Here is a 26,170-nt window from a genome sequence, read left to right on the forward strand (position 1 = left end):
CATGCCGCAGCCCCAGGACCCGTCATTGACCACCCAACCACTCAATGAGACGCCAGACTCAACGTTGGATGCTGCACCATCACCGCCGCCACCACGACGATCAGGACGGCATACAAGGCCACCTGATAGACTTACTTACACGAACCTTTAGTACACTTCACCCCGCCGGACTCAATTTTAAACAAGGGGTGAATGTGGTAAACCACTGTTGTTGTTGTTCTTGTTGTTGTTGTTGTTACACACTGTTGTACCTATGCATGCCTCAACATGTCTCGGCTGGCTCCACCCACACAGGCCCAGGTATAAAGGTGATTGACCTGCAGCCCCCTGCCTTCTTGGAACCCAGTCAACCACGAGAGGCATGCTCTGTTCTTTGCTAATAAAAGCCTTTAGTTACTCTCTTAACTCTCAGTCTTTTATGAGTAATTGATAGCGCATCAGAACCTTAGCCTATTCAATCAGTAGATTAGGACCTTTTATTGCCGTTAACTTCTGGGACTGATTCTGACCTGATTCTGACCAAGATGAAGAAAATGAGAGTCCTTCTTGGATGAGGGTAGGGATGGGGATCAGCATTGGCAGTGTATTAAAGAGATGTCATAACATCTCCTTGATTGTGATGAGAGGCTGGACATTCAGTAAGGGTCATTTTCACCTTCGCTGCCTGGGCGGTACAGTCCCCACCCAGTCTCAGCATTAAAGGCCGCACAAATCAAGTATGGCACGGTTACCAGCAGAGTAAAGCTCCATCTATGCTCTTCCATCAAGCTCCCTCTAATTTGCTCCACCAATATTCCTTAACCCCTCCCTCAGAAGAGCACCATGGGCTGTTCCAGTATAACATTTCCATTTCTATACCAGTCACCATTATGGTACTTCAGAGTGAGGTTGTCAATTATTTTTTGCCATTTTGTACCAAGATATAACATTTTTGAGCTGTGGGATTATGCCCATTAGCAAGTGCATTTCAACAACTCCAAAGTCATCTCACTCAGTGCCCTTAGAACCAGGAAATGCTTTCATCCCTCTATGCTGGGATGGACTCTAACAGCACGATACTGAGGCAGAGAGATGTTAATCACAGTTTAGAACTTCAATAAGGAGGAAATTAGCTTCTTCATAACTATAAGACACTCAGCACAAGTGACCTATAATATAAATCTAACTATTGGAAAACTGCAAGTTAAAGCACAGAAAATATGGAAAGTGTGTTTTACTGAGTCAATATTGGCCACCAGTGTCAAGAAGGTAAGGTTGAAGTGGTTAGCAATTCACATATCAGGAGGCAGACTTAGGCCGCGATTTTATCAATGGAGACGGGTTTATCATTATTGTCATCATCTATTTCTTCCTTCTCCATTAGCTGATTCTGTTTATTTACCCAGCCATCAATCATCCCATTCCCCTCTTCACCCCCGTTTGCTGTTCCTCTTCAGGTCTTCCTGCACCGCACACAGTGTCACAGTGAGAGAGTGTCCAAACCTTGCATATCTTTGCCAATGGTGCACATGATCTGAGCATTTCTGTAAGCCGATCAAAATCCATATTAAACACTGTTCACACCATCCAGTGCCATTGTCGTTTCTGAATCCACTCCTAAATTTGAATACAATTACATGCTAATATGTGTTCATAAAGAGTATCTTAATATTAATAGTAACTTCACAAGTCCTTTATGCGACTTTAGTGCTCTTTTCTTAAAATAACACTTTTAATCCCAGGTTTATTCCTGAATCTCCACGCTGGCTGCTGTTAAAGGGAAGGACACAGGAGGCTGAAGCAATAATCCGACTCATTGCAAAGAAAAATGGTGTCACTCCACCAGCAGTGATCTTCACTGACCTTGAGGTACTGGCACACAATATTGTTTTGTTTCCTGTGTGGTCATTTTGCTCTTTAATACAGACCTGTTCTTATCCTTGCAAATGTTTCTCATCTCCCTTCTGTCCTGAAAGTGTTGACTCTCTGCTATGATATGGTTCCACAGGTGTCAGTCACCTCCTTGTCCAAGTGACTATTTCTTCATATATGAGCCCAGATAGTGAGTGCTATCAGGTTATTGGACCATCAAGGATCTCACAGTCAAGCCCAATTCCGTCTCCGCCCAAAAGCAGACACACATGCACATTCCAGCAGGATTCTCCACATAGCAATTAGGCATGAGAATCCTGGCTGATTTGTTTTTGCTTCCGTGGGGTTCTTAGGACAACTGTAGTGTCACCAACTGCACAAACAAGAGGTCAAACATGAACTGTATGTCTTAATTACTCACTGGATAAAATAATTGAGCCGGTGCGGAGCCTTTTCTTAATTTATAAGGATTTAGGGATGAGGTCACGTTTGCACTGTTCCATCAGTTCATAAAGACATGCACTGCATTAGAGCACCACCAGGTGATGGTTAGGTTCTTTGTTTACGCTATGCTTTCCTCCCTCTTGAATTCTTGCAATTTTCTTGTGACTTTTTCCTCAATATCCATGATATTAGTGAAATTTACACCAGGTAAAGTATGGGAACAAGCTGCACTGTTCGTGATAGTGAAGAAATAGAAATGTCCAGCTTTTGAGTCTGGTGGACTTCATTAACCCACAAGTGCCACGTCCAAAAGAGGTGAGTGTAATCTGAAAACCACTAGAATGGGAATTCTAGTTGGATCCTAGGGATGCTGCACATATTCTAACTGTTCAGAGATTGCATCTAATATTCGACACACTCCCCATGCAGAGATTAGGTAGCACAGTTTTCACCAGTATAAAGGCTTTCTGTAGGCTCTCTGTAAGAGAATAGTCAAGGTAAGGGTCGATTTATTAAGAGACATGGGGGGATAAATTCAATAATCCCCAAAAATGGGCGCGGGGATCGCGATGAGCGATTAACCTGCGTCCATTCAATGCAATGCAGGCAGCACACCAACAAGTTAGAAACATAGAAGCTAGGAGCAGGAGTAGGCATTCGGCCCCTCGCGCCTGCTGCGCCATTCAATGAGATCGTAGCTGATCATCCAAACTCAGTACCCTGTCCCTGCCTTCTCCCCATATCCCTTGATCCCTTTAGCCTTAAGAAATATATCCAACTCCTTCTTGAATATATTTAATGAATTGGCCTCCACTGCCTTCTGTGGTAGAGAATTCCACAGGTTCACCACTCTCTGGGTGAAGAAATTCCTCCTCATCTCTGTCCTAAATGGCTTACCCCTTATCCTTAGACTGTGACCCCTGGTTCTGGACTCCCCGGCCATCGGGAACATCCTTCCTGCATCCAGTTTGTCCAGTCCTGTTAGAATTTTATAAGTTTCAATGAGATCCCCTCTCATTCTTCTAAACTCCAGTGAGTATAAGCCCAATCGACCCAATCTCTCCTCATACGTCATTCCTGCCATCCCAGGTATCAGTCTGGTGAATTTTCGCTGCACTCCCTCCATGGCAAGAATATCCTTCCTCAGATAAGGCAACCAAAACTGCACACAATATTCAAGGTGTGGTCTCACCAAGGCCCTGTACAACTGCAGCAAGACATCCTTGTTCTTGTACTCGAACCCTCTCGCTACGAAGGCCAACATACCATTTGCCTTCTTAACTGCCTGCTGCACCTGCATGCTTACCTTCAGTGACTGGTGCACAAGGACACCCAGGTTTCGTTGCACTTCCCCTTCTCCCAATCTATTGCCGTTCAGATAATAATCTGCCTTCCTGTTTTTGCCACCAAAGTGGATAACCTCACATTTATCCACATTATACTGCATCTGCCATGCTTCTGCCCAATCACCCAACCTGTTCAAATCATACTGGAGTTTCTCGGCATCCTCCTTACAGCACACACGCCCACCCAGCTTTGTGTCGTCTGCAAACTTGGAGCTATTCCATCTAGTTCCCTCATCTTGATCATTTATATATATTGTGAATAGCTGGGGTCCTAGGACCGATCCCTGCGGTACCCCACTAGTCACTGCCTGCCACTTGGAAAAAGAGCCGTTTATTCCAACTCTTTGCTTCCTGTCTGCCAACCAGTTCTTTATCCAAGTCAGTACCTTGCCCCCAATCCCATGTGCCTTAACTTTACACGCTAATCTCTTATGCGGGACCTTATCGAAAGCCTTCTGTTACGCTGTATTCCAAGGGGTATTTCCTATTAGTGCATCCATGTATTTGTGCAGTAGCTTGAAGTTAGGAAAAAGTCCTTCAGCACCTGCCACACCACTCCCTGTGGACTTTTGCAACTTTAAACAACTATAGAAAGCACCAAACACTTGTAGAAATGTAGCAAGAACCAGAACAAATCAACCAGCAAATAACCTGCAAACAGTTGATGATCCCTTTAAATAGCGCTGGTGTGAGGTCTTTCCTGCTGCAGAATGCATGTTCAGCTGAGCGAGGTTAAGAGAAGGCATTAGCTGGAGCGTTGAGCTTCAAAATGGCAGTGCTGGTGTCAAATCAGCGTTGCACATTGATTGACGACATGATATGCCTGTTATGCATAATTCCGGCGGGAATTTCACTGCGCGCTTGCTAACACCCTCACCAATATGGTGTCCTGCGTGATTAACCCCTCAAGTGTGCATGTGTGCTGTGGACACCATTTTGGAGCTCTACTGCCACTCATAGTGCCCAAAAAATAGGTTCTACAGATCCAAATTTTGCTTCCAAAGAAGACTAAGGGAATGACAAAGATAATAAATAAACATTTTGGGCTGGATTTTTTCAATGGGGGCACCTTGGGGCGGGGCTGCTGGTTGTCGGGTTTCAGTCCTGCCCCCAATGACGTCTGGCCAACCCACACTATTTTCCCTTGATTGACCTTGTTAAGTCTGCCCTGCGGGCTTACCGGCCAATAAGGGAAAGCCGGTGACAGAGGACGTCAGTGTATGATGTTTCATCTGTCGAATACTTTTTGACAGATGAATTGTTAGCGATTGACAGCTTTGAAAAGCTGTCAAACACTGACAATCTCTGTTCTAAGGTGAGCCCTTGCACTGAAGGCACACCAAAACCTCTTCCCTCAGCAGAAATCATCTGAGAACGCAGTAGCCATTCTGTCATCTCTGCCGTTGAGATGAGGCACCTCCGGATTCCCAAGGGTTGAAGCCTGCAGGAAGAAGCAAAGGTAAGAAAACTTTTTCCAACACTTTACACTCACCTCTCATACTTACCTCTCCACACTTGCACCCATCACTCACCTCCATAGTGGACTTTTCGATCCTTCTCACCCCTGCAGACCCACTGCTCGCCTTGCTGCCCCAGGTGAGGTTCACAGCCGTTGGGAAGCCCACACTTGCAGGGGTAAAATGGGGATAAGCCTCAAAACTACCTGTTAACAGGCAGTTAATTGGCTATAATCACCTTCCCGCCTCGAGGAGACGGGTCCCTGCGCGAGTCGAGGACCCGCCTCCCGGGAAGATGGCACGGAGGCGGGTTGGGAGCGGGGTCGGTGCCCGCTCATCACCTCTCATCACCAGCACTCTGTTTTGTCAACCTCCTCCTCCACATCCCACTTCACCCTTACATCCCTTACACATTCCTTCTCTCTGTATGTTCACATTCACTTAACTATTTGACTATGCAGCCCTTACAATCCCTATCACTGTGATGCAATGACAACAACTTACAACACACAGGGACGGCCCTTGGTCTTGGCACCTCACTCCGTCTTTGTGTCCTTCTAAGCATCTATGCTACACTCTACACTCAGTCCTTCATTCTCACTCAAACTCCACTTGTGTCCCTCATTGCAGGAAAAGTGAGCCCACAATAAGAGGGAGAGGAGGAGGGCCACAACCAATAGCCCAGCTCACCACTGCGGAAGAGGCGGCCCTGGAGATCATGGGAGTGGAGGAGGATGCGCAAGTGGGGGACGGACAGACGGGCGCATCAGAGCAAACTGGTGACAGAATAGTTTTTCATCTCTCATTGACATTGCATGAGTGACTAATTTTGATTCTGATGCTCTAACAGATTGACTTATGATCATCTGCACAATTCAATGTGCATGCAACGTTTATCTCACATGTCTAACTCTTTTCTTTACTCCCCCACAGGACCAGCGAGGAAAGGAAATAAATGGTTTCCATTCTTCTTGTATATACCTCAGTTGAGGAAGCGCTCAGCCAAGGTGGCGAGAGGGGTTTCGCAAGAGGTCACGCTGGAGATGGGTGTCAGGCTCCAAACTTCCAAAACAATGAGTAGGCCTGCTAAAAATTCCCCCAGACCTGAGACAACAAAGTTCTGCCACCTGCAAATGATGATTGGTGAAAACTCCTTTTTAATGGTGGAGCTGCAGCTGTTAGTAAGCAATCCACTTGTGAGGCCGCCAGGATTAACTGACGTGTTCCAGAGGAGACGTGCAGCATGGGGGAAAAGTGTTAAATTCAGAAAAGCCTCTCAAAATGTGATTATAGAGGCACTTAACAGGTTCTAAGGGCCTTAAGGGCCTATCCCGCCTCTTGGAGGCGGGATGGAAATGGGGGGCTGGATTTTCATTGAGGAGGCGTGTAAGAGGCGAGACTACAACTTTCGGGGTTGTAGTCCCGCCTCCATCGAGTTGTGGCCAACCCACGCGATTTTCACTTGATTGACCTGGTTAGCAGGCCAATTAAGGGCCACCAGGCAACAGGTGACGTCACAGATTGACATTTCATCTGTCTAAAGCTTTTGACAGATGAAATATCAACATTTGACAGCTGTTTGAAGCTGTCAAACACTGACAATCTGTACTCCAAGTTAATTCCTTCCTCTCAGGCTGATTTAGAGACCTCTCCGGAACAGAAAGCTGAATGCTGCAGATTTTGACAGCTCACGGCCAGTCTGCTTTCTGTGCCGGTGAGATGAGGGACTCCCAAGACCTGAAGGAAGGAAGGCTGTAAAGGTAAGTAAATGTAAGTAAAACTTCTTTCAACATTTTAAACACACCAAACACAGTTACCTTTGCACTCATGCACCCATTACTCACCTGAACACCGGACATCTCGAACCCTCCAAGCACTTCAGCCCGACGGCCCGCCTCGTTAACTTGGCGTGGTTTGGAGCCGTTGGGAATCCCACACTTCAGCAATAAAAATAGGGATTAGGCTAAAAACTGCCTGTTAACTACCTGTTAACAGGCAGTTAATTGGCACTAATCCCCTTCCCGCCTCGGGGAGGCGGCTCCCAGCACAGGTCGGATATCTGCCTCCTTTGAAACTGGCATGGAGGCGGGTTGGGGGCGGGATGGGTTTGTGCCCCCCGATTTTGAGATATTAACCCCCCACACGCCTCCAATCCCGCCTCCACGGCCCAATGAAAATCCGGCCCGGGGTCTCAAGCCCCAATTCTGGGAAAATTGCTCGGAGGTGGGCTGGAGGCGGGATCGGAGCTGCCCGCCAGTTTTTGCAATTTTAACAGCACACACGCCTCTAATCCCGCCTCCTTGGGCTTGGCAAAATTGAGCCCTTTATGTCTGAGGGAAGCGAGGGAAGAAACAGTGGATGTTATCACTACAATTTTACGTAATTCTGTGTAAAACAAAATTGTACTAGATGAGTGCACACTGGAAAATGTGACATGTCTCTTCAGAAACCCAAGACCTCTACCACCTAGAAGGACAAGGTCAGCAGGCACATGGGAACACCACCACCTCCAAGTTCCCCTCCAAGTCACACACCATCCTGACTTGGAAGTATCGCTGTTCCTTCATCGTCGCTGGGTCAAAACCCTGGAACTCCCTCCCAAACAGCACTGTGGGAGTACCTTCACCACATGGACTGCAGCAGATCAAGAAGGCTTCTCACCACCACCTTCGCAAGGACAATTAGGGATGGGCAATAAATGCTGGCCTCGCCAGTGACACCCACATCCCAGGAATGAATAAAAAAAAGAAAAGGAGTCAGGATAACTCAGGAAATTATAGGCTGGCTAGTCTCTAGCCATTGGTAAACTATCAGAGTCTGTAATGCAGGATGAAATTACTAAGCAGTTGGAGAAACAAAAGTTAATCATATTTCTTAAAGGATATTTTGAAAAATTCATTCTTGGGATGTGGGGGTCGCTGGCGAAGCCAGCATTTACTGCATATCCGTAGTTGTCTTTGAGAAGGTAGTGGTCAGCCTTCTTCTTGAACAGCTGCAGTCCATGTGGTGAAAATATTTCCACAGTGCTGTTAAGTAGGGAGCTCCAGGATTTTGACTAAGCGACAATGAAGGAACGGCGATGTATATCCAAGTCAGGATGGTGTGAGACTTGGAGGGGAACTTTAAGGTGATCGTATTCCCAAGTTGTGCTTGACTTACCATAGAAAATTCTTTGAAGAAATAAATTAAATACAGTTCATGTAGCTTACATGGATTTTAAAATCATTTGTTAAGGTACCAGGTACCATGTAAGAGACTTATGGCAAATGGAATGAAGGGGAATTTATCCACATGGATAGAGAGATGGTTCAAGGACAGAATACAATACGTATGGATAAAAGATATTGGAAAGATGTGGTGAATGATGTTCCATAAAGTTCTGTATTGGGGTCACTCTTATTTACCACGGCCATGAAATTCCATGGTGGGGGGAGGGGGTTGTGGGGTACTCTCCCGATCACCCACCGTACCTTGAGCGGAACACCAGAGAAATAGCATCAACTGTTAAAAAGGAAATTGGGAAAACCTCCTTCAAATGTCATGGCCTCTTTATACATGAGTGACCAGTGGACACAGATTTAAGATAATCGGCAAAAAAATCCAGGGGAGTGTGGGGTGGTGGTGGGGGGTTGGGAGGTGGAATGATGAGATTGCTTTTATGCAGTGAGTTTTTATGATCTGGAATGCACTGCCTGGAAAGGTGGTGGAAGCAGATTCAATAGTAACTTTCCAAAGGGAATTAGATATATACTTAAAAAGGAGAAATTTGTAAAGCTATTGGGAAAGAGCCGGGGAGTGGGACTAATTGAATAGCTTTTTCAAGTATCTGGCACAGACTTGATGGGCTGAATGATTCCACATTATACTCCATCTGCCACCTTAGTGTCCACTCACTTAACCTGCCTATATCACTTTGCAGGTTCTTTGTGTCCTCCTCACAGCTTACTTTCCCACCTAACTTTGTATCATCAGCAAACTTGGATACATTACACTCTGTCCCTTCATCTAAGTCATTAATATAGATTGTAAATAGCTGAGGCCCAAGCACCGATCCTTGCGGCACCCCACTAGTCACAACCTGCCAATCTGAAAATGACCTGTTAATCTCAACTCTCTGCTTTCTGTCCATTAACCAATCCTCTATCCATGCTAATACATTACCTCCAATCCCATGAGCCCTTACCTTGTGTAACAACCTTTTATGTGGCACCTTATCAAGTGGCACCTTATCAGCCCTTTATAAAGCGCTGGTTAGGCCACAACTGGAGTATTGCATCCAGTTCTGGTCACCACACTTTAGGAAGGATGTGAAGGCCCTTGAGAGGGTGCAGAGGAGATTTATCAGAATGGTTCCGGGGATGGGGGATCTTAGCTACAAGGACGGTGTGGAGAAGCTGGATTTGTTTTCATTAGAGCAAAGGAGGTTGAAGGGTGATTTGATAGAGGTGTGCAAGACTATGATGGGTTTGGATAGGGTAGATGGGGAAAGGCTGTTCCCACGAGCTGATGTTATAATGACTAGGGGACACAGATTTAAGGTTTTAAGCAAGAGATACAGGGGGGATGTGAGGAATAACTTTTTTATGCAGCGAGTGGTGAGGACCTAGAATTCGCTGCCGCCAGAAGTGGTGGAAGCGGAGACACTCAATGTTTTCAAGGTGAGACTGGATAGGCACTTGAGGGAAATAAACTTGCAGGGCTACGGGGATAGAGCGGGGGAATGGGACTGACTGGATTGCTCTACAGAGAGCTGGCATGGACTTGATGGGCCGAATGGCCTCCTTCTGTGCCGTTATGACTCTAATACTTATCGAATATACTACATCCAAATATACTACATCCATTGGTTCCCCTTTATCTACCCTGCTAGTTACATCCTCAAAAAACTCTAATAAATTTGTCAAACACGACTTCCCTTTCATAAAACAATGTTGACTCTGCCTAATCACATTATGATTTTCTAAATGCCCTGTTACCCCTTCCTTAATAATGGACTCCTGCATTTTCCTGATGACTGATGTCAAGCTAACTGGCCTCTAGTTCCCTGTTTTCTCTCTCCCTTCTTTCTTGAACAGCGGGGTTGCATTAGCTACCTTCCAATCCATTGGGACCTTTTCGGAATCAAGGGAATTTTTGGAAGATCACAACCAATGCATCCACTATCTCTGCAACCACATCTTTTAGAACTCTAGGATGTAGTTCATCAGGCCCATGGGATTTGTCGGCTTTTAGTCCCATTAGTTTCCCAAGTTGGTGTATTGTGTTCAGCTTTGTGAATATAAAAGCAATGAAAAACATTCATTGATTCAATAGGATATAACCAGAAATAAGGGGTGTTATGAACCTGCATCTGCCATGGATACCTTCTTGTGTTCAGTGGGGTCAGTCACTCTCTTAAGTAGTCTGAGTTACTATTCTTTATGGAGGTTGACTCTCACTGCCATATATCTACTTGTGCAGTATTAGGCCCAAGGAGTGTAACAATGAAACTCCCTTGTGATCCGAACTCGATTGCTATGTCTTAAGCACATTTACTCCTTCAATCTCTCTGAAGGTGGTCTGAATTAACACTAGATGAGGCAAAAGTTGGTTTGAAATTTAAGCTGTTTTATTCCACAATAGATAAAACATACAGGACAGTGAGTAGGAAGAGCATGGTAGAATTTGTACAGTGCTGTTCTCGTTCAGTCACAAAAACAAAGAAAACCCAAAGATTAATCTTCTTCGCTGCGTCATCTTGCTCAACTTAAAACTGTGACAAGGGGTTACAGTTATAAAGAGGTTTGAGAAGTTAGAAATTTCTCTCACTAGGACTGAGAAGATTTTAAGGAGCGATTTGATAGAGGTTACCAAGATTATAAAAAATTGTGTGATAAGGTAAATAGTGAAAGATTGTTTCACGGGTCGGTGGGACAGTATAAGGAAGCACAAATTCAAGATAATCACTAAAAGAAACAACACAACAATAACTTGCATTTATATAGCGCCTTTAACATAGTAAAACGCCTGAAGGCACTTCACAGGAGCATAATCAGACAAAATTTGAAACTGAGACATTAGGACAGGTGACCAAAAGCTGGATCAAAGAGATAGGTTTGAAGGAGTGACTTAAAGGAGGAGAGGGAGGTAGTGAGGTGGAGATATTTAGGGAGGAAATTCAAGTGCTTAGTGCCTAGGTAGCTGAAGGCCAGGCCACTAATGGTAGCACGATAGAAATCGGGGTTGCATAAGGGCCCAGAATTGGAGGAGTGCAAAGACCTCGGAGGGTTGTAGGGCTGGAGGAGATAACAGAGATAGGAAGGGGTGAGGCCATGGAGAGATTTGTACACAAGAATTAGAATTTTAAATTTGAACAGTTTGGTTCAGCCTCAGACAGTGGTCAGGGAGGAGGATGGAGTTGGTGGCTGTAGGTAAGGTGAGCTCTGTTGTGTATGTAATATGTGTGCTACTTTGAACCTATGGACAGGACTGCACTACTTGTTGGGCGTAGTGATACGCAGTACCACTCCTGGCCATAGGGGTATAAATAGTACTGTGGGTACTGATCCCCCTCAGTTCCCGCCTGTGGGCATGAAGTAAAGACCTATGTATAGTCCCTACCTCCAACCAGTAAAGACCTGTTTGAGTTATACGTTTAAGTCTTTGTGTTAATTGTTCAATACAATACACATACTTAACACTGGCGACGAGTCGGTTCGAACCCTGCGGCAGTTATTCCACAGCGGCTTCGTCCAAAGACAGGACGTTGAAGAGAGGTTCCAATCCTCAACACCCCACTGAAAACTGAAGGGCAGCAGAAATCCTGACAGCTTCCAGCGACTGGATGCGACAGGCATTAGGACCCTGAAGCCTTCATAACCTCGTGGGTAAGCCAGAGCCCGGGAGGGCGCGAGCGGGTAAGCCAGAGCCTGGGAGGGAGCGAGCAAGAGCCGCCGAGCGGGTGAGCCAGAGGCCGGGAGCCGCTTCAAGCGGGAGGCGCTTAGCGGGCCAGCGATCGCACCGGTGATAAGGGCTGAGAACCGTTTCGGGCGGGCGGCGCACCAGCGATCGCACAGGAGATAAGAGCCGCAGTCGGGCTGAAAGTCAGCGACGAGAAGCGCGGGAAAACCGCCATTGAAGTGGGCGGGGAGAGCGAGAAGCGCGGGAAAGCCGCCATTTTTCACGGGAAAACCGCTGGAGAAGAAGGCAGAAGCGGGAAAACCGCCATTTTGTGGGCGGAGGACGACGGCAAGAGCGGGAAGCTGCCATCTTGGATAACAGTAAAAAAAAAAATCTGAGAAATTGCAAATCTGATAAAGTACTACAATGCCTAAACACGGGAATATTAGCAACTTTGATAGTGACATCGAAGATTGGGCCATATATGTTGAACGAGTTAAAAATTATTGTAAGGCCAATAAAATTCGTGAGGCTGATAAAGCACTAACATTATTAAATTTAATGGGTGCGAAGACATACGGGCAATTGAAACACCTGTTATCACCAGATGAACCGGCGGATAAGACGTTCGATGAGATTGTTACTGTCCTGAAAGATCATCTAAACCCCACGCCGCTGATGCTAGCGGAACAATTTAAATTTTATGACAGAAGGCAGCTACAGCATGAAAGCAATGCTGATTATTTGCTGGAATTGCGTAAATTAGCGAAATATTGCCAGTTTGGAACGGGACTGACAGAGGCACTTCGAGACAAATTTGTGTGTGGTTTATTTAAACAGGATACACAAAAGCGACTGCTCAAGGAGAATGAGCTGACGCTTGAGAAGGCGGTCACTATGGCAGCAGCACACGAAGCCGCAGCGAGAGGCACGGCAGTAATGCAGCTACGGTCACCGGAGCTCAGTGCACACAAATTGGGTGTGAGTTCTGGCAAATGTTATCGTTGTGGAAAGACAACGCATGATCAGAACCAGTGTTGGTTTAAAAACCAAGAATGTAGAACTTGTGGTAGGCTTGGACATATAGCTAGAGTATGCAGGTCAGGGAAGAAGACCAGCAACAAGAAGTCACCGCAAGGAAAATACGCAAAGGTACACAAGGTGACCGAACAGGAGTCCGATTCAGACGCTAGCAGTAATGAACTGGCTAGCTTAAGAGTACTCAACGCTGGTAAGGGTGCAGACCTCCAGACAATTTGGGTCACTCTTCAGATAGAAGGAGTCCAAGTAAAACTGGAATTGGACACTGGATCGGCATTGACGGTCATAAATAAGAAAGATTACGGAAAGTTATTCCAACATATTCCCCTACAGGATACGGGGATTATATTGAAAACATACACGGGGCAAAGAGTGTACCCCATCGGGAAAATAGAGGTTGCAGTGGTCCACAAGGGCGAAGACAGTCAAATAATGGACTTATATGTGATATCTGAAGGAGGTCCTCCACTACTAGGACGGGAGTGGATTAGGAAAATGAATATGGACTGGCATTTCCTACAAACAATAACGAGTGAGAACTCGGTGAAGATAGTCGACCCAGACTCTGGAACGGATGATGGTAAGCCCAACTCAGGTGCAAAAGACAAAGTTTCAGCACAGAATTCCACTGAGCAACAACAACATAGTTTAACTGTGGATTCTGAGTCTGGCAAGTCTACTGATGTGCCCATTTCTGAGGGACACCGGGCTCGAACTCAACTCCATTTCAAACTACAACAGCAATTAGAGCAAATGCTTCGCCGTTTTGAGCAAGAGTTGAATGCAACGAAAGAGTTCTTTGATATAGAGTTGGAGAATCTGGAAAGACAACAGAAGCAGCTGATGGAGAAAATGGAGCAGGAGCACACAAAACGTCTGATGTCAGAGGAGTTAACGGTCAGCCAACTCCTGCATATGCTGAAGGACAGGACTCTGAAATGGGAAAAACTTGAACACGAACTTCAATATTCAAACGAAAGGGGTTCGGAGCTCTCAAAGGTTATTGGAAGAGCTGAGGTGGCAACACAGACTGAGATGACTGCAACAGAGCAGCCCTTGGATGCCAAAAGTACGCTGACTCACGTCAACGTAGAACAACAGACCGCTGAAACAGCTGCTCCGGTAGAGGGATTGCATAGTCCGATCAATCAATCTCCAAAGGAAGTTGAAGTATTAAAATCACAAATGAGGTCACTAGTAAACGACTTGCTGAAAGCCCAGAAAAAGCTGGATGCAGAGGTACACATGAAGAAGTCTCTTCAGGAAAGATGTCTGGATTTGGAACAAGAGCTGGCTAACGTCCAGCTGGGTATGGAGGAAATAGACGACCCTCTCACTGGTCTAGCTCAGGACGACACCGAATATTACGATGTCCTGTCCTGCCCAGCTTGTAACTTCGACTCCCAAAGTGCAGAAATCATGGAGGAGCACCAAAAGTCTACGGAACATCGGGAGAAGCTGGCTCTACGACGGAAACAGGAGGAAGAGAAGGGAGGAACTGCGCATGCAGCTGGCAGCTGTGGCAGCTGACAATGGAGCCCAGAGAGTCTCCAAGAAGCAGAAAAGGAAAAGTAAAAACAGAAGATGACCCATCTGAACCATTATCACCTCTACCAGATCACACACGTGGTCCCTCCGAACGGAGCCAATTCAGTTCGGAAGTTCAAACTGTTAAATCCATGGAAGGACTATTGAATGAGTCACTCCAGCAACGTGAACCGACTACACCACAGAGATTGAATCTGTGAACTGTTTTCCGCAGAGACTGAATCTGTGATCTGTTTTGACATGAAGTTATCTATGTATCTATGTTATTCTGTTATGTAAACCTGAAGTTATATATGTATATATGTTATTACGTTATGTTAAATGGGGAGATGACTGTAAAGCTAGGAAGGGAGGAATGTTGTGTATGTAATATGTGTGCTACTTTGAACCTATGGACAGGACTGCACTACTTGTTGGGCGTAGTGATACGCAGTACCACTCCTGGCCATAGGGGTATAAATAGTTCTGTGGGTACTGATCCCCCTCAGTTCCCGTCTGTGGGCATGAAGTAAAGACCTATGTATAGTCCCTACCTCCAACCAGTAAAGACCTGTTTGAGTTATACGTTTAAGTCTTTGTGTTAATTGTTCAATACAATACACATACTTAACAAGCTCATTGCTAATTTAGAAAGGAGACTGTTGGACCAATTTCCCGTGGTCCTGCTGCTAGCCTCTTTAGGCACGTGCGGTGGACACTGCACCTGGATTGCACCCGAATTGAGGCACAATCCAATTTCTAGACCACAGACTCTAGTTAACCAGATGATTGTTCACGAACTCACAGGCTGCTTCTAAACAGTTACAACGTATTTTTTGATCTGATTTAAGGACATCGACCTGAAACTTTGTGTTGGATATTTACTGGGCCGGGTTGCTTAGGCGGGGGCGGGGGATGTTTTGGACGGGAAACCTGGAAGCCTGGGTTTCCCTGCATGCTGCAGAGTTTTAAATCAACAGCATGCGGCTTACATCATTGACAGGTTCCCCGCCCGGAACTCAGCCTGAATGACAGGCTTGGCTTTCAGTCGGGCGGCGAACGCGCCAGAGGAGGCCGCAGGACCAGGTAGGTCGAATCCCTGATCCCAGGAGGGGGACCGATCCCTGACACCGGGGGCGTGTCTGCTCCCAAAGTGTTCCAATCCCAGGGTGGGTTTGTATGGGGTGGGGGGCACTCCTGCTCCTCCTGGCCCACAACTATGCAGAGCCCTCTAGTGTAACACAGTCATTGTAACTTACCAATTTTTGTAAAAGATTACAAGCAGCTGTGTGATGCCTGGAGACATGCTGCAGCCCTGTGTACAGGGCGAAGGCTGCTATTGAAAAGAAACTGGGTCAGCCTCCAAAAGGCAAGCCTTCTGAAAGGCATGTGATCTACAGGAATAGGATGGGCCCTGCACAGTGTTCAGGGGCTTTACGTAATAATGCATTGCTCGCATACTTTCATACAAAGTTACCAGCAGAGCTTCATACTCACTCAGTACAATAAGTAATAATTATAATTTTGTTCTTTCCTCCCCTCCCCATTTCCCTGCCTCTGTACTTGCTTAAAAGCTGTTACATCTCTAAACTTTTCCAGTTCTGACGAAATGTTATCTACCTGAAATGTTAACTCTGTTTTTCTCTCCACAGATGCTGCCTGACCTGCTGAGTATTTCCAGCATTTTCTGTTTTTATTTTAAGTAATAATTATAATTTAATTGTTTGAAATTAGTTTCCAAGGATGCATTTTCCAATCAATTTCACAAAATCATCCTTACAAATAATTTCTCCCAGGGCTGCGGTATTGCAATATTACAATATACTAGATACTGAAAAAATCCTTCCCCTTCGCCCGGCACCTTCCCATTGCAAGCACAGGAGATGCAACATATGCCCTTTTACGCCCTCCCTTCCCACTGTCCAGGGTCCCAAAAACTCCTTCCAGGTGAAACAGTGATTTACTTGTACTTCTTACAATTTAGTATACAGGGTACTGTATTCGCTGCTCACGATGCGGTCTCCTCGACATTGGGGAGACCAAACGCAGATTGGGTGACCCTGAGCTTCCGGTCGCCTGTCACTTTAATTCTCTGCTCCACTCCCACTGAGACCTCACTGTCCTCGGCCTCTTGCACTGTTCCAGTGAAGCTCAACGTAAGCTCGAGAAACAGCACCTCATCTTTTGATTAGGCACTTTACAGCCTTCTGGACTCAACATCGAGTTCAACAATTTCAGACTATAAACTCTGCCCCTATCTTTTTTTTTCCATTTCTTTTCTCTCTCACACATGGCAGCTGTCTTTCATTCTGCCAGTGCCATTTACACTTCATCTAGAGTCATCTTTTGTTTCTTAACTTGTCCCATTATCATCTCCTTTTCCCTTTTGTCTCTTATCACTCCTGCCTTCCATCCTATCACAGACCTTCCCTTTTGTTTTTTCCTCCCCTCCCCCTTTCCCTGCCCCCTGCACTTGTTTAAAAACCTGTTCCATCTCCAGCTTCTTCCAGTTCTGATGAAGGGTCATCAACCTGAAACGTTAACGCTGTTTCTCTCTACAGATGCTGCCTGACCTTTCCAGCATTTTCTGTTTTTATTTCAGATTTAGCTTTGTACTTATCTCAATATCATTTAGATCATTTTGATAAGGAAGTGGTATTTTGGAGTTTTTCAGCCAGTTTGATGCCTCGAACAGTCCACATCTAACACTGCTGCAAAGTTGTTACCACTGCAAATCAGCAGATTGAATATCTTTCTTGGCACATACGTTTACAATGTGTCCCCTCCCTCATTTTTATAAACATTCTGATTTTAAAAAGTAATAGTGTCAGATGCTAATGTCGTTGTGTCGCTGATCACACCATTGCACTCTTGTCTCTATACAGTTATGGGTAAGTACCAAAAATATCAAGAAAACAGAGAACTTTAAACAAATGTAAATTCTGTCCAAAACATTCCTATTTTTTCATGCTAGTAAAGATAAATTTATTGAGCTCAACCTACACAAAATATTAATACGTCCTGCCCACTGCTTTCAAGGAAGTTCTATAATATATATTTCACTACAATTTCTATTTAAAAAATTATATAGCATACTGTTAACCCACAAAAGCTTTTTACCTATCCAAGCACAGACTAGGAGTGATATGGTATGAAAAACAACCCTCTTTGAGGACTGAGCCAGAATCACCAACTGTGACATGACCCTGCATCAATAAAATAGGGTTTTATTACATTTATACTGAGACCCACTTTTCTTATCTACAGGTGTTACAGGGTCAACTCAACAGGCGACAATGAGTGGGGAAAGAAAGAAGCCGCAATGTGATAGTTTATACTGCACTGTTTTCAATTAGTTGCTGAATTCTAAGCACTGATTCAGAATTTGTGGAGTTTACACTGTTAGTCAACGCTCAGATTTTGGATCTGTCCAGAGTCTATTTTGAATTTAAATGTGGAATCACAGAATATTCAGCTCATTGTATATTCCTCATGAAAAAACATAGGATTCAAAAAGTGTTGAAATTCAATTTCCAATAAGCAGGAATTGTTGGTATTTTGGGGAAGAGAAAAGAAATTGCTCCGATTCAGAAGTGGGGTTGTGATTTTTCCTACTGTAAGGCATGATCATATCACACACAAGTGGCACATTTTCTATGACATCTTTGCAATGTACATGGTACATTTCTATAAACCTCTACCCAAATAATTCACGGAACTAATGATGGCCCTTTGAAATAAGTTTTCTGGATCATTCATGCACAATATGAACTAATAGTAATAGATAATAATACTGATATTTTCTAATAATCTGCAGTAATATTGAATCCTCTCTGTTTTCCTTCCAGCTCGAAGATACAAAGGATGAAAATGTAAAATCTTTGGCAATTACTCACTTGGTAAAAACCCGTAACATCCGAGCCATCACTATCATAAACTTCCTAGTGTGGTAAGTATTAGAGCTAAGAAAAGCCCTCAAACATGTTTAACAAATAAATCTGAGCTATTGTTTTAAGGACTCCGTTAGAGTTATACTGCACAGCTGGTTTGCAGTCTCCGTCTATTTTTCTACAGATCAGATTGGATTGGCAGGGAATTTGCTGTAACCACGTTATTGCCTTGATCCCCCAGCACCAATCCAAAGCCAAAATATGCTGCAAAACTCAGTATCATACATCACAGTGATAATAGTGATGGTCTAAGGAGCTTTGAAGCAGTGCTACCTCTCAGAAGCGGGTCAGTTGTATACACAGGTCAGTTTTATTTGAAGACAGTGGCACAACTGCTCAATGCTGTCTTATTGCTGTTTATACAATAGAAGAAAAAGTGAAAAAAAGGAAAGAATTGTACAGCACTGAAGGAGGCCAGTCATCACATCGTGCCTATGCTGGCTCTTTGAAAGAGCTATCCAATTAGTCCCACTCCCCTGCTCTATCCCAGAGCCTAGCAATTTTTTCTTTTTCAAGTATTTATACAATTCCCTTTTGAAAATTATTTTTGAATCTGCTTCCACCACCATTTTAGGCAGTGCAATCCAGATCATAGCAACTCCCTGCATAATAAAATGTTTCCGCATGTCACCTTTTGAACACCTCCCCTTAACCTTCTCTGCTGTAAGGAGAACATCCCCAGTTTCTCTAGTCTCTCCACGTAACTGAAGTCTTTCATCCCTGGTATCATTCTAGTAAATCTCTTCTGCACCATCTCTAAGGCCTTGACATCCCTTCCTAAAGTGTGGTACCCAGAATTGGCCACAATACTCTAGCTGGGGCCTAACCAATGTTTTATAAAGGCTTAGAATGACTTCCTTGCTTTTGTACTCCATGCCTCTATTTATAAGGCCAAGGATCCCATGTGCCTTTCTAACAGCCTTCTCAACATGTCCTGCCATCTTAAAAGACTTTTTTATATTCAGTCATGGGATGTGGGCATTGCTGGCAGTGCCAGCATTTATTGCCCATCCCTAATTGCCCTTAAGAATGTGCTGGTGATTTGCCTTCTTGAACCGTTGCAGTCCGTGTGGTAAAGTTATTCCCACAGTGCTGTTAAGCAGGGAGCAATATTTTCGCTAAGCTACACTCATGCGCAGCCATCTGCAAGGTCCCGCACAAGCCACTCACCGGCTTTACTTTGTAAATACTGCACATGTGCAGAAATTTAATGGGTCCATGCAGATCAAAGCTCATCTTATAGGAAACATTGGTAGGAATTCCAGGATTTTGACCAACGGACGATGAAGGAACGACGGTATATTTCCAAATCAGGATAGTGTGTGACTTGGAGGGGAACTTGGAGGTGGTGGTGTTCCCATGTGCCTGCTGCCCTTGTCCTTCTAGGTGGTAGAGGTCGTGGGTTTGCCTACGTACACCCCCAGGTCGTTCTGTTCCTGCACCCCCTTTAAAATTGTTCTGTTTAGTGTATATTGCCACTCCCTCATCCTTCCTCCCAAAATGAATCACTTCACACTTCTCTGCATTAATCTTCATCTGCCATGTGTCTGCCCATTTCACCAGTGTCCTCCTGAAGTCTGTTACTATCCTCCTCACTGTTTACTACATTTCCGAGTTTCGTTCCATCTGCAAACTTTGAAATTATGCTCCATATACACAGGTCCAGGTCATTAATATATATCAAACAGAGCAGTGGTCCTAAAACCGACCCCTGGGAACACCCCTGCTGAAAAACAGCCGTTCACCACTACTCTCTGCTTTCTGTCCCTTAGCCAATTTTGTACCCATTCAATCGCTGCCCCTTTAATTCCAAAGAAAGAAAGACTCTCACAACCTCAGGGCTTCCCAAAGCACTTTACAGCCAATGAATTGCTTTTGAAGTGTAATTACTGTTGTAATGTAGGAAATTCTACAGCCAAACTGGACACAGCAAGGTCTCACAAGCAGTCATGAATTAAATGACCAGATCATCTATTTAAGGTGTTAGCTGAGGGAGTTCTCCCAGTGTCCTGTTGGGCAGGACACCGGGAGAATCCCTGCGCTTCTTTGAGTAGTCCTGTGGGATCATCCATTTCCACCTGAGAGTGCAGATGGGGCCTCGGTTTAACATCTCATCTGAAAGACAGCGCAGCACTCCCTCAGTACTGCACTGAAGTGCCAGCCTAGATTATGTGTTCACGTCTCCGGAGTGGGGCTTCTCCTCACAACCTGCTGATGCAGAGTGTGAGAGTGCTACCACTGAGCCAAGGCTGACATCAAAAGGGTTGAACAATTCATGCAGGTTTCGCATTTTTAAAATTTAAACAACTTTTGTACCTTTACCTGAGTTGATTAACATAAATAGTGTTCGTCTTTTTTTATTTTGTAATTACATGTGACTAGTCAGCAATTTCTATCGGACAACACTGACATGAATGAGAGAGAAAATCCAGCAAAACAAAATTGGAAAAAGGGGAATAATTTTTTTTTTTAATTTACAAGAAGAATTTACCATTTTGTTGCAGGATCATTATAGCAATTGGATACTTTGGCCTGTCTTTGAGCACACCCAATCTCCATGGTGATGACTATTTGAACTGTTTCTTCTCTGGTGCTGCCGAGATTCCGGCCTATACAGCAGCTTGGATGTTTTTCCAGAAACTTTCCCGCAAGTACAGCCTTTCAGGCATACTATGTTTTGCTGGGGTTGTCCTGTTCTTCATCCAGCTCATACCTTCAAGTAAATTTTTACAATGCATTTAGTATTATACTCACCTGTCTTTTGTTAACAAACATTTTAAAGCAGAGAATTGTGCAGATACGCAATGTGCTCCGGTTTCCACTGAGTTTCAGAGTGCCAATGCAGAAGTTCAGGCACTGCCATGAGATGTATAATGCATCAGGCAGAATTTTACTGGTGGGAAGCCTCACCTGTCAACAATGAAAATCATTAATTCACACATGGCTACTAAAAGTCCTGACCACCTAATTTTGCTTCCTGGCCCTTGTTATAGCTGACACTGTAAATGGTTCCTTCTCCCTAGGCACTGTCCCTGTCCCCTTCAAAATCACCATTGTTATCCCTTTCCTCAACAAACTCACCATCAAGCTCTCTGCCCTTGCAAACTACCACCCAATCATCAACCGCTCTTTCCTCATCAAATGCCTTGAATGTGTTGTGGCCTGCCAGATTTGTGACCATCTCTCCTGCAACTCCATGTTTGAATTTGTCTAATCAGGTTTTTACCTCGCTACAACACCAAAACTGCCTTAACCAAAGTCACGTCTGACATTCACTGTGAGTGTGACCATGGTGCATTATTCTTCCTCATCCTCCTCAACCTCTAGCAGCCTTTGACAGAGCCAACCACACCATGATCCTCCAACACCTGTCATATGTCATCAAACTTCATGGGACTTCCCTCACTTATCCGATCAAAGCCAGAGCAGCTCTACCATTGGCTTCTCTTTCCACCCCCACAGCATAACCTTGGGAAACCCCAAGGTTTTATCAGTGGCCCCCTGCTCCTCCTTGCTGCTCCATATCGACATCAATCAAAGACATGGGGGTCAGCTTTCACATGTATGTGGATGACACTCAGTTCACTTCTCCATTACCATTCTCAACCTCGCCACTGCCTCTGTACTGTCAAACTGTTTATTATTCAATGAGTCTTGGATGAGCCCCAATTTCCTCCAGGTAAATATTCAAAAGATCAAAGCCATCATCTTCCACCCTTGCCACAGACGCCATACCCTGGGTACTGACTCCATACTCCTCCTTCAGGCTGAACTATACTGTTCATACCCTTGATTACTTATTAGATCTCAAGCTAAGATTCTGACCACATATCTTCTCCATCACAAAGACCAGTTATTTCCACCTCTGTGACATTGCCCATCTCTGCCCCTATCTCAGCCCTTCTACCACTGAAGCCCTCATCCATGCCCTTGTCACCTCCAGACTTGATTACTTCACTGTTGCTCTGGCCAGCTTCCCATCCTATACCCTCCGTAAACTTCAGTTCATCCAAAATATTGCTGCCCGTATCCTATACCACACCACATCTCAATTGCCCATCGCCTTGTCCTCGCTGACCTATATTGGCTCCCAGTCTCCAATACCTCAAAGTTAAAACTCTGATCCTTGTAATTAAATCCTTCAATGGTCTCACCGTTCCCTAACTCTGTAACCTTTGCCAGGTCTAGAACCCTCCTTCCCACCAACCTCTCTGCTCATCTGGCCACAGCCTCTTATGCATCCCACACCTCTTCACTCCATCATTGGCAGCTACGCCTTCAGCCACTTAGGCCCACGCCCTGGAATTCGTTCCCTAAACCCCTCTGACTCTTCTGTTGCCTCTCGTCCTTTAGGACCTTCCTTAAAACTCACTAGTTTGACCAATTTTTTTCTAATCTCTCCCTCATCAGCTCAGTGTGTATTTTTTGGGTAGGTCTCTGTGAAGCAGCTTGGAACGTTTCTTTTTCTCTTTTAAAGATGCTATATAAATTCAAGTTGTTGTTGGAAGGGAAAGTAACCTGGCCAGCATGGGTGAGACACTGTTATACAATGTGCCTCACTTACTCCAGCCAAGTACTTATAACACCAACAGTCAGGCTGGAAATTTCCCATCAAAAAACAGGTAGGTTTGGAGCATGGGGGCAGTTAAATTGTTAAAAATGGGATTCCCGACCTGATCCTGCCTCCAACCCGCTCACTTCCGGTTTTGCAGGAATGGGACGACCAACCCGCACCCCGGGGGGCGTTACCTCAATTTAAATATTCTAATGAGGCTGGAAGCCGTTATTTTCCGCTACATTTTGTGTCTAACTGCCTGGGGACAGGTTTCACACAATTCGTGAAACCCGGCAGTTAAACAGAGGCGGGGACTGCAGCATCCAGGAGGTCAGTGGATTTATGCCTATTTCCTGGATCCAGGGTCCCTACCAAACACACCCCCAGTGATCAGAGACCCCCTCACGAAGCCTCCGATTGCATTCCCAGGCCTCCCCCCAATGATGATAATGAGGCCGGCCACGATTCTCTGGTGGCCAGCCCGATCCTCCAGCACTCCCCCTGCCCTGATCCATGGCCGGTTCCCCCCCCCACAACGTCCCCCCCGCCAACCCGCAATCTCCGATTCCCCCTGATCCCCGATCTCGACTGCAATCCCCACTTGCTTGCCAATCCCCGACCTCCCTGATCCCCAACCTCCCCGATCCCTGACCTCCCTGATCCCCGACCTCCCCAATCCCTGACCTCCCTGAACCCTGACCTCCCCCCCATCGCCTGCCGATCCCCTGCTGATCCTGCAACACCCCTCCCACACCGATTTTCTCTTTCCCCTCCCGATTGCTTTCCCCCCTCTCGATTGCAAAATCCCCATCGATCCCGACGCCCCCCCCTCCTGCTGATCGCTGACCCCCTTCCCGCTGATCCTTCCCTCGGACCGACCCCTCATAACTGAGGCCTACCTGCCCGCTGCCTGTCAAGCTGGCTGGCTGCAGGCGGGAAACCGGGCCTCACATTCAAATTAGGCCCTGCCGGTAAAACCAGCAGGGCTTGCAGGAAACCCGGCCTTCTGGGGCTCCTGCCCACCTCGGACCCAATGCCTCCCCGAACAAAATTCCGGCCTAAGAGTCTGTTTTATGAATGCATGTTTTCAATGCAGAATCTCGTCCTTCGGGAACATATATCGTGTGTCGAATGGTGACAGGATTATATAGACAGTCGCTTGCAAATCAGTGCACCTTCCACCAAGTTTACAGTTACTTATGGTTTTTCTAGATCTTTCAATACTTACTACAGTGCTGGCAATGTTTGGAAAATTTGGGGTCACATGTGCCTTCTCCATGGTTTATGTCTACACTGCTGAACTCTACCCAACTGTAATAAGAAACACAGGTGTCGGAGTGAGTTCGATGGCCTCCAGGATGGGCAGCATCATCTCGCCTTACATTTCTTTTCTTGGTAAAGTAACAGTTAAAATTCTATATATTGGTACAATATAAGGAATTTTTGGCACTATTCTGATACCCACAGACCATTCCCAAATCGTAGGTATACTCTTTGCGCTGTCAGTACTGGCATTCTTTCATATGATCTACAGGTTCAATTGAATGCACCTTTCTTTTATCCACCCCGAATTCTCACACAGACCTAGATTTCACTGAATCTAGAGCTCAATGGTTTTATCCAAGTCAGGCGTGGCTCAGTGATAGCACTCTCGCTTCTGTATCAGAAGGTTGTAGGTTCGAGTCCTACTCCACACACTTGAGCACAAAATCTAGGCTGACTCATCATTTGAGTACTGAGGGGGTGCTGTCTTTCAGAGGAGAGCTTAAAATGAGGCTGTGTCTGCCTTCTCAGAGTGGATGTAAATGATCCCATGGCATGATTTTGAAGAAGTGCAGGGGAGTTCTCCCTGCTGTCCTGACCAATATTTATCCCTCAACCAACATCACTAAAACAGATCATCTGGTCATTATCCCATTGCTGCTTGAGGAACTTTGCTGTGTGCAATTTGGCTGCTGCATTTCCTACATTACAACAGTGACTACACTGCAACAGTACTTAATTGGCTGTAAATTACTTTGGGACATCCTAAGGTTGTGAAAGGCGCTATATAAATGCAAATTCTTTTTTTATTTTGATGATGCCGCTGTCACAGTTGCTGCAGTCATAATATGGTATAGAGTGACACTGGCTCTATATTTCCTGAAATTGTGTTTGTATTATATTGATCTGAGTGTTCTATTCATGTTCATGCAAAAGACAACTTGGGACCTGGATTTTTGTTGGCCCACAAGAAACATGATAAGGCAGGGCTTCCACCTACACAAACGATCACCATTAGCAATCATTAGGACGGCAGGGGTGGGGGCGTGGCTGGCAATTTGATAGGCAGGGCAAGTTCCAGGTGGTCCAGCTGCTAAATGATTTTCTCCCACTGGGAGGGAGAAGTGTCTACTGTAGCTGCAGCAATTGAAAGGCTACTGCAGCTTAAAGGTTCAAAAGGCAAGCAATTGTTTTGGATGAAGAGACAAGGCCGGAGCAAAGTAAGAGAAGAATGACAGAAGGTGGACCAGCGTTGGGGGTGTCTGATATGGTCAATGTCCCAATATTCTAAGATTTGTGGAGGTAATGTTAGCACAGATAAGGACAAGGAGAGAAAGGCTACTTGGAATCCAAGAATGGAATACCCAAAAAAGGGTAATGAAGGCATTATGGAAGGAAGTGATGCAAGCAGTATGGAGAGCAATAACACAGGCAGTCAGTGCACATCAACCACTCCCTGAATGGCAATACAGCATAAGAAAAGTTTTATTGACCTCTCAAGGTTGGCTAAAGGAGGTGACTGTTAAAAGCCAGAAGTGGGAGATGCACTGTAACATTTAATGTGTACACAGCACCAATCCTGGGCCGAGCAGGTACTGGGGGTTAGGGAGAGGGAGTAAGTGAACGCATGCAGACACTGAAATAATGCTGGAAGGTTGACACTGCACGCCATTCATGACCACCTGGTGTAAGTGAAGAGATGAATGAGACAATAATTATGTACGAGGTACATCACCAGCTCCACCCTCCCCACAGCTGTATATCTCTCTCCCACCATCCCCTGTTTATTATCTCACTTTCTGAGACCAACAGCAGTGGCGTTTAAATGAATGCTTTATCACAATGAATTAATGCAGG

The 26,170-nt window shown here is 45.3% G+C and overlaps 1 protein-coding gene across 1 annotated transcript in view; it reads left to right on the forward strand.

Moving 5' to 3' along the window:
- LOC147114104 (organic cation/carnitine transporter 2-like) overlaps positions 1-26,170 on the forward strand; it is a 176,622-nt gene that overhangs the window by 125,445 nt on the left and 25,007 nt on the right. The window contains exons 5-8 of the mRNA XM_085995725.1: positions 1,722-1,848; positions 18,394-18,494; positions 21,000-21,214; positions 24,263-24,445. Coding sequence (XP_085851851.1) covers positions 1,722-1,848; positions 18,394-18,494; positions 21,000-21,214; positions 24,263-24,445 — 626 coding nt within the window. The remainder of the gene's footprint in view (positions 1-1,721; positions 1,849-18,393; positions 18,495-20,999; positions 21,215-24,262; positions 24,446-26,170) is intronic.

The sequence above is a fragment of the Somniosus microcephalus genome, chromosome 8, assembly GCF_052327205.1.
Source record: "Somniosus microcephalus isolate GS21.2 chromosome 8, FLI_Smic_1.0, whole genome shotgun sequence".
Classification (NCBI taxonomy): Eukaryota; Metazoa; Chordata; class Chondrichthyes; order Squaliformes; family Somniosidae; genus Somniosus; species Somniosus microcephalus.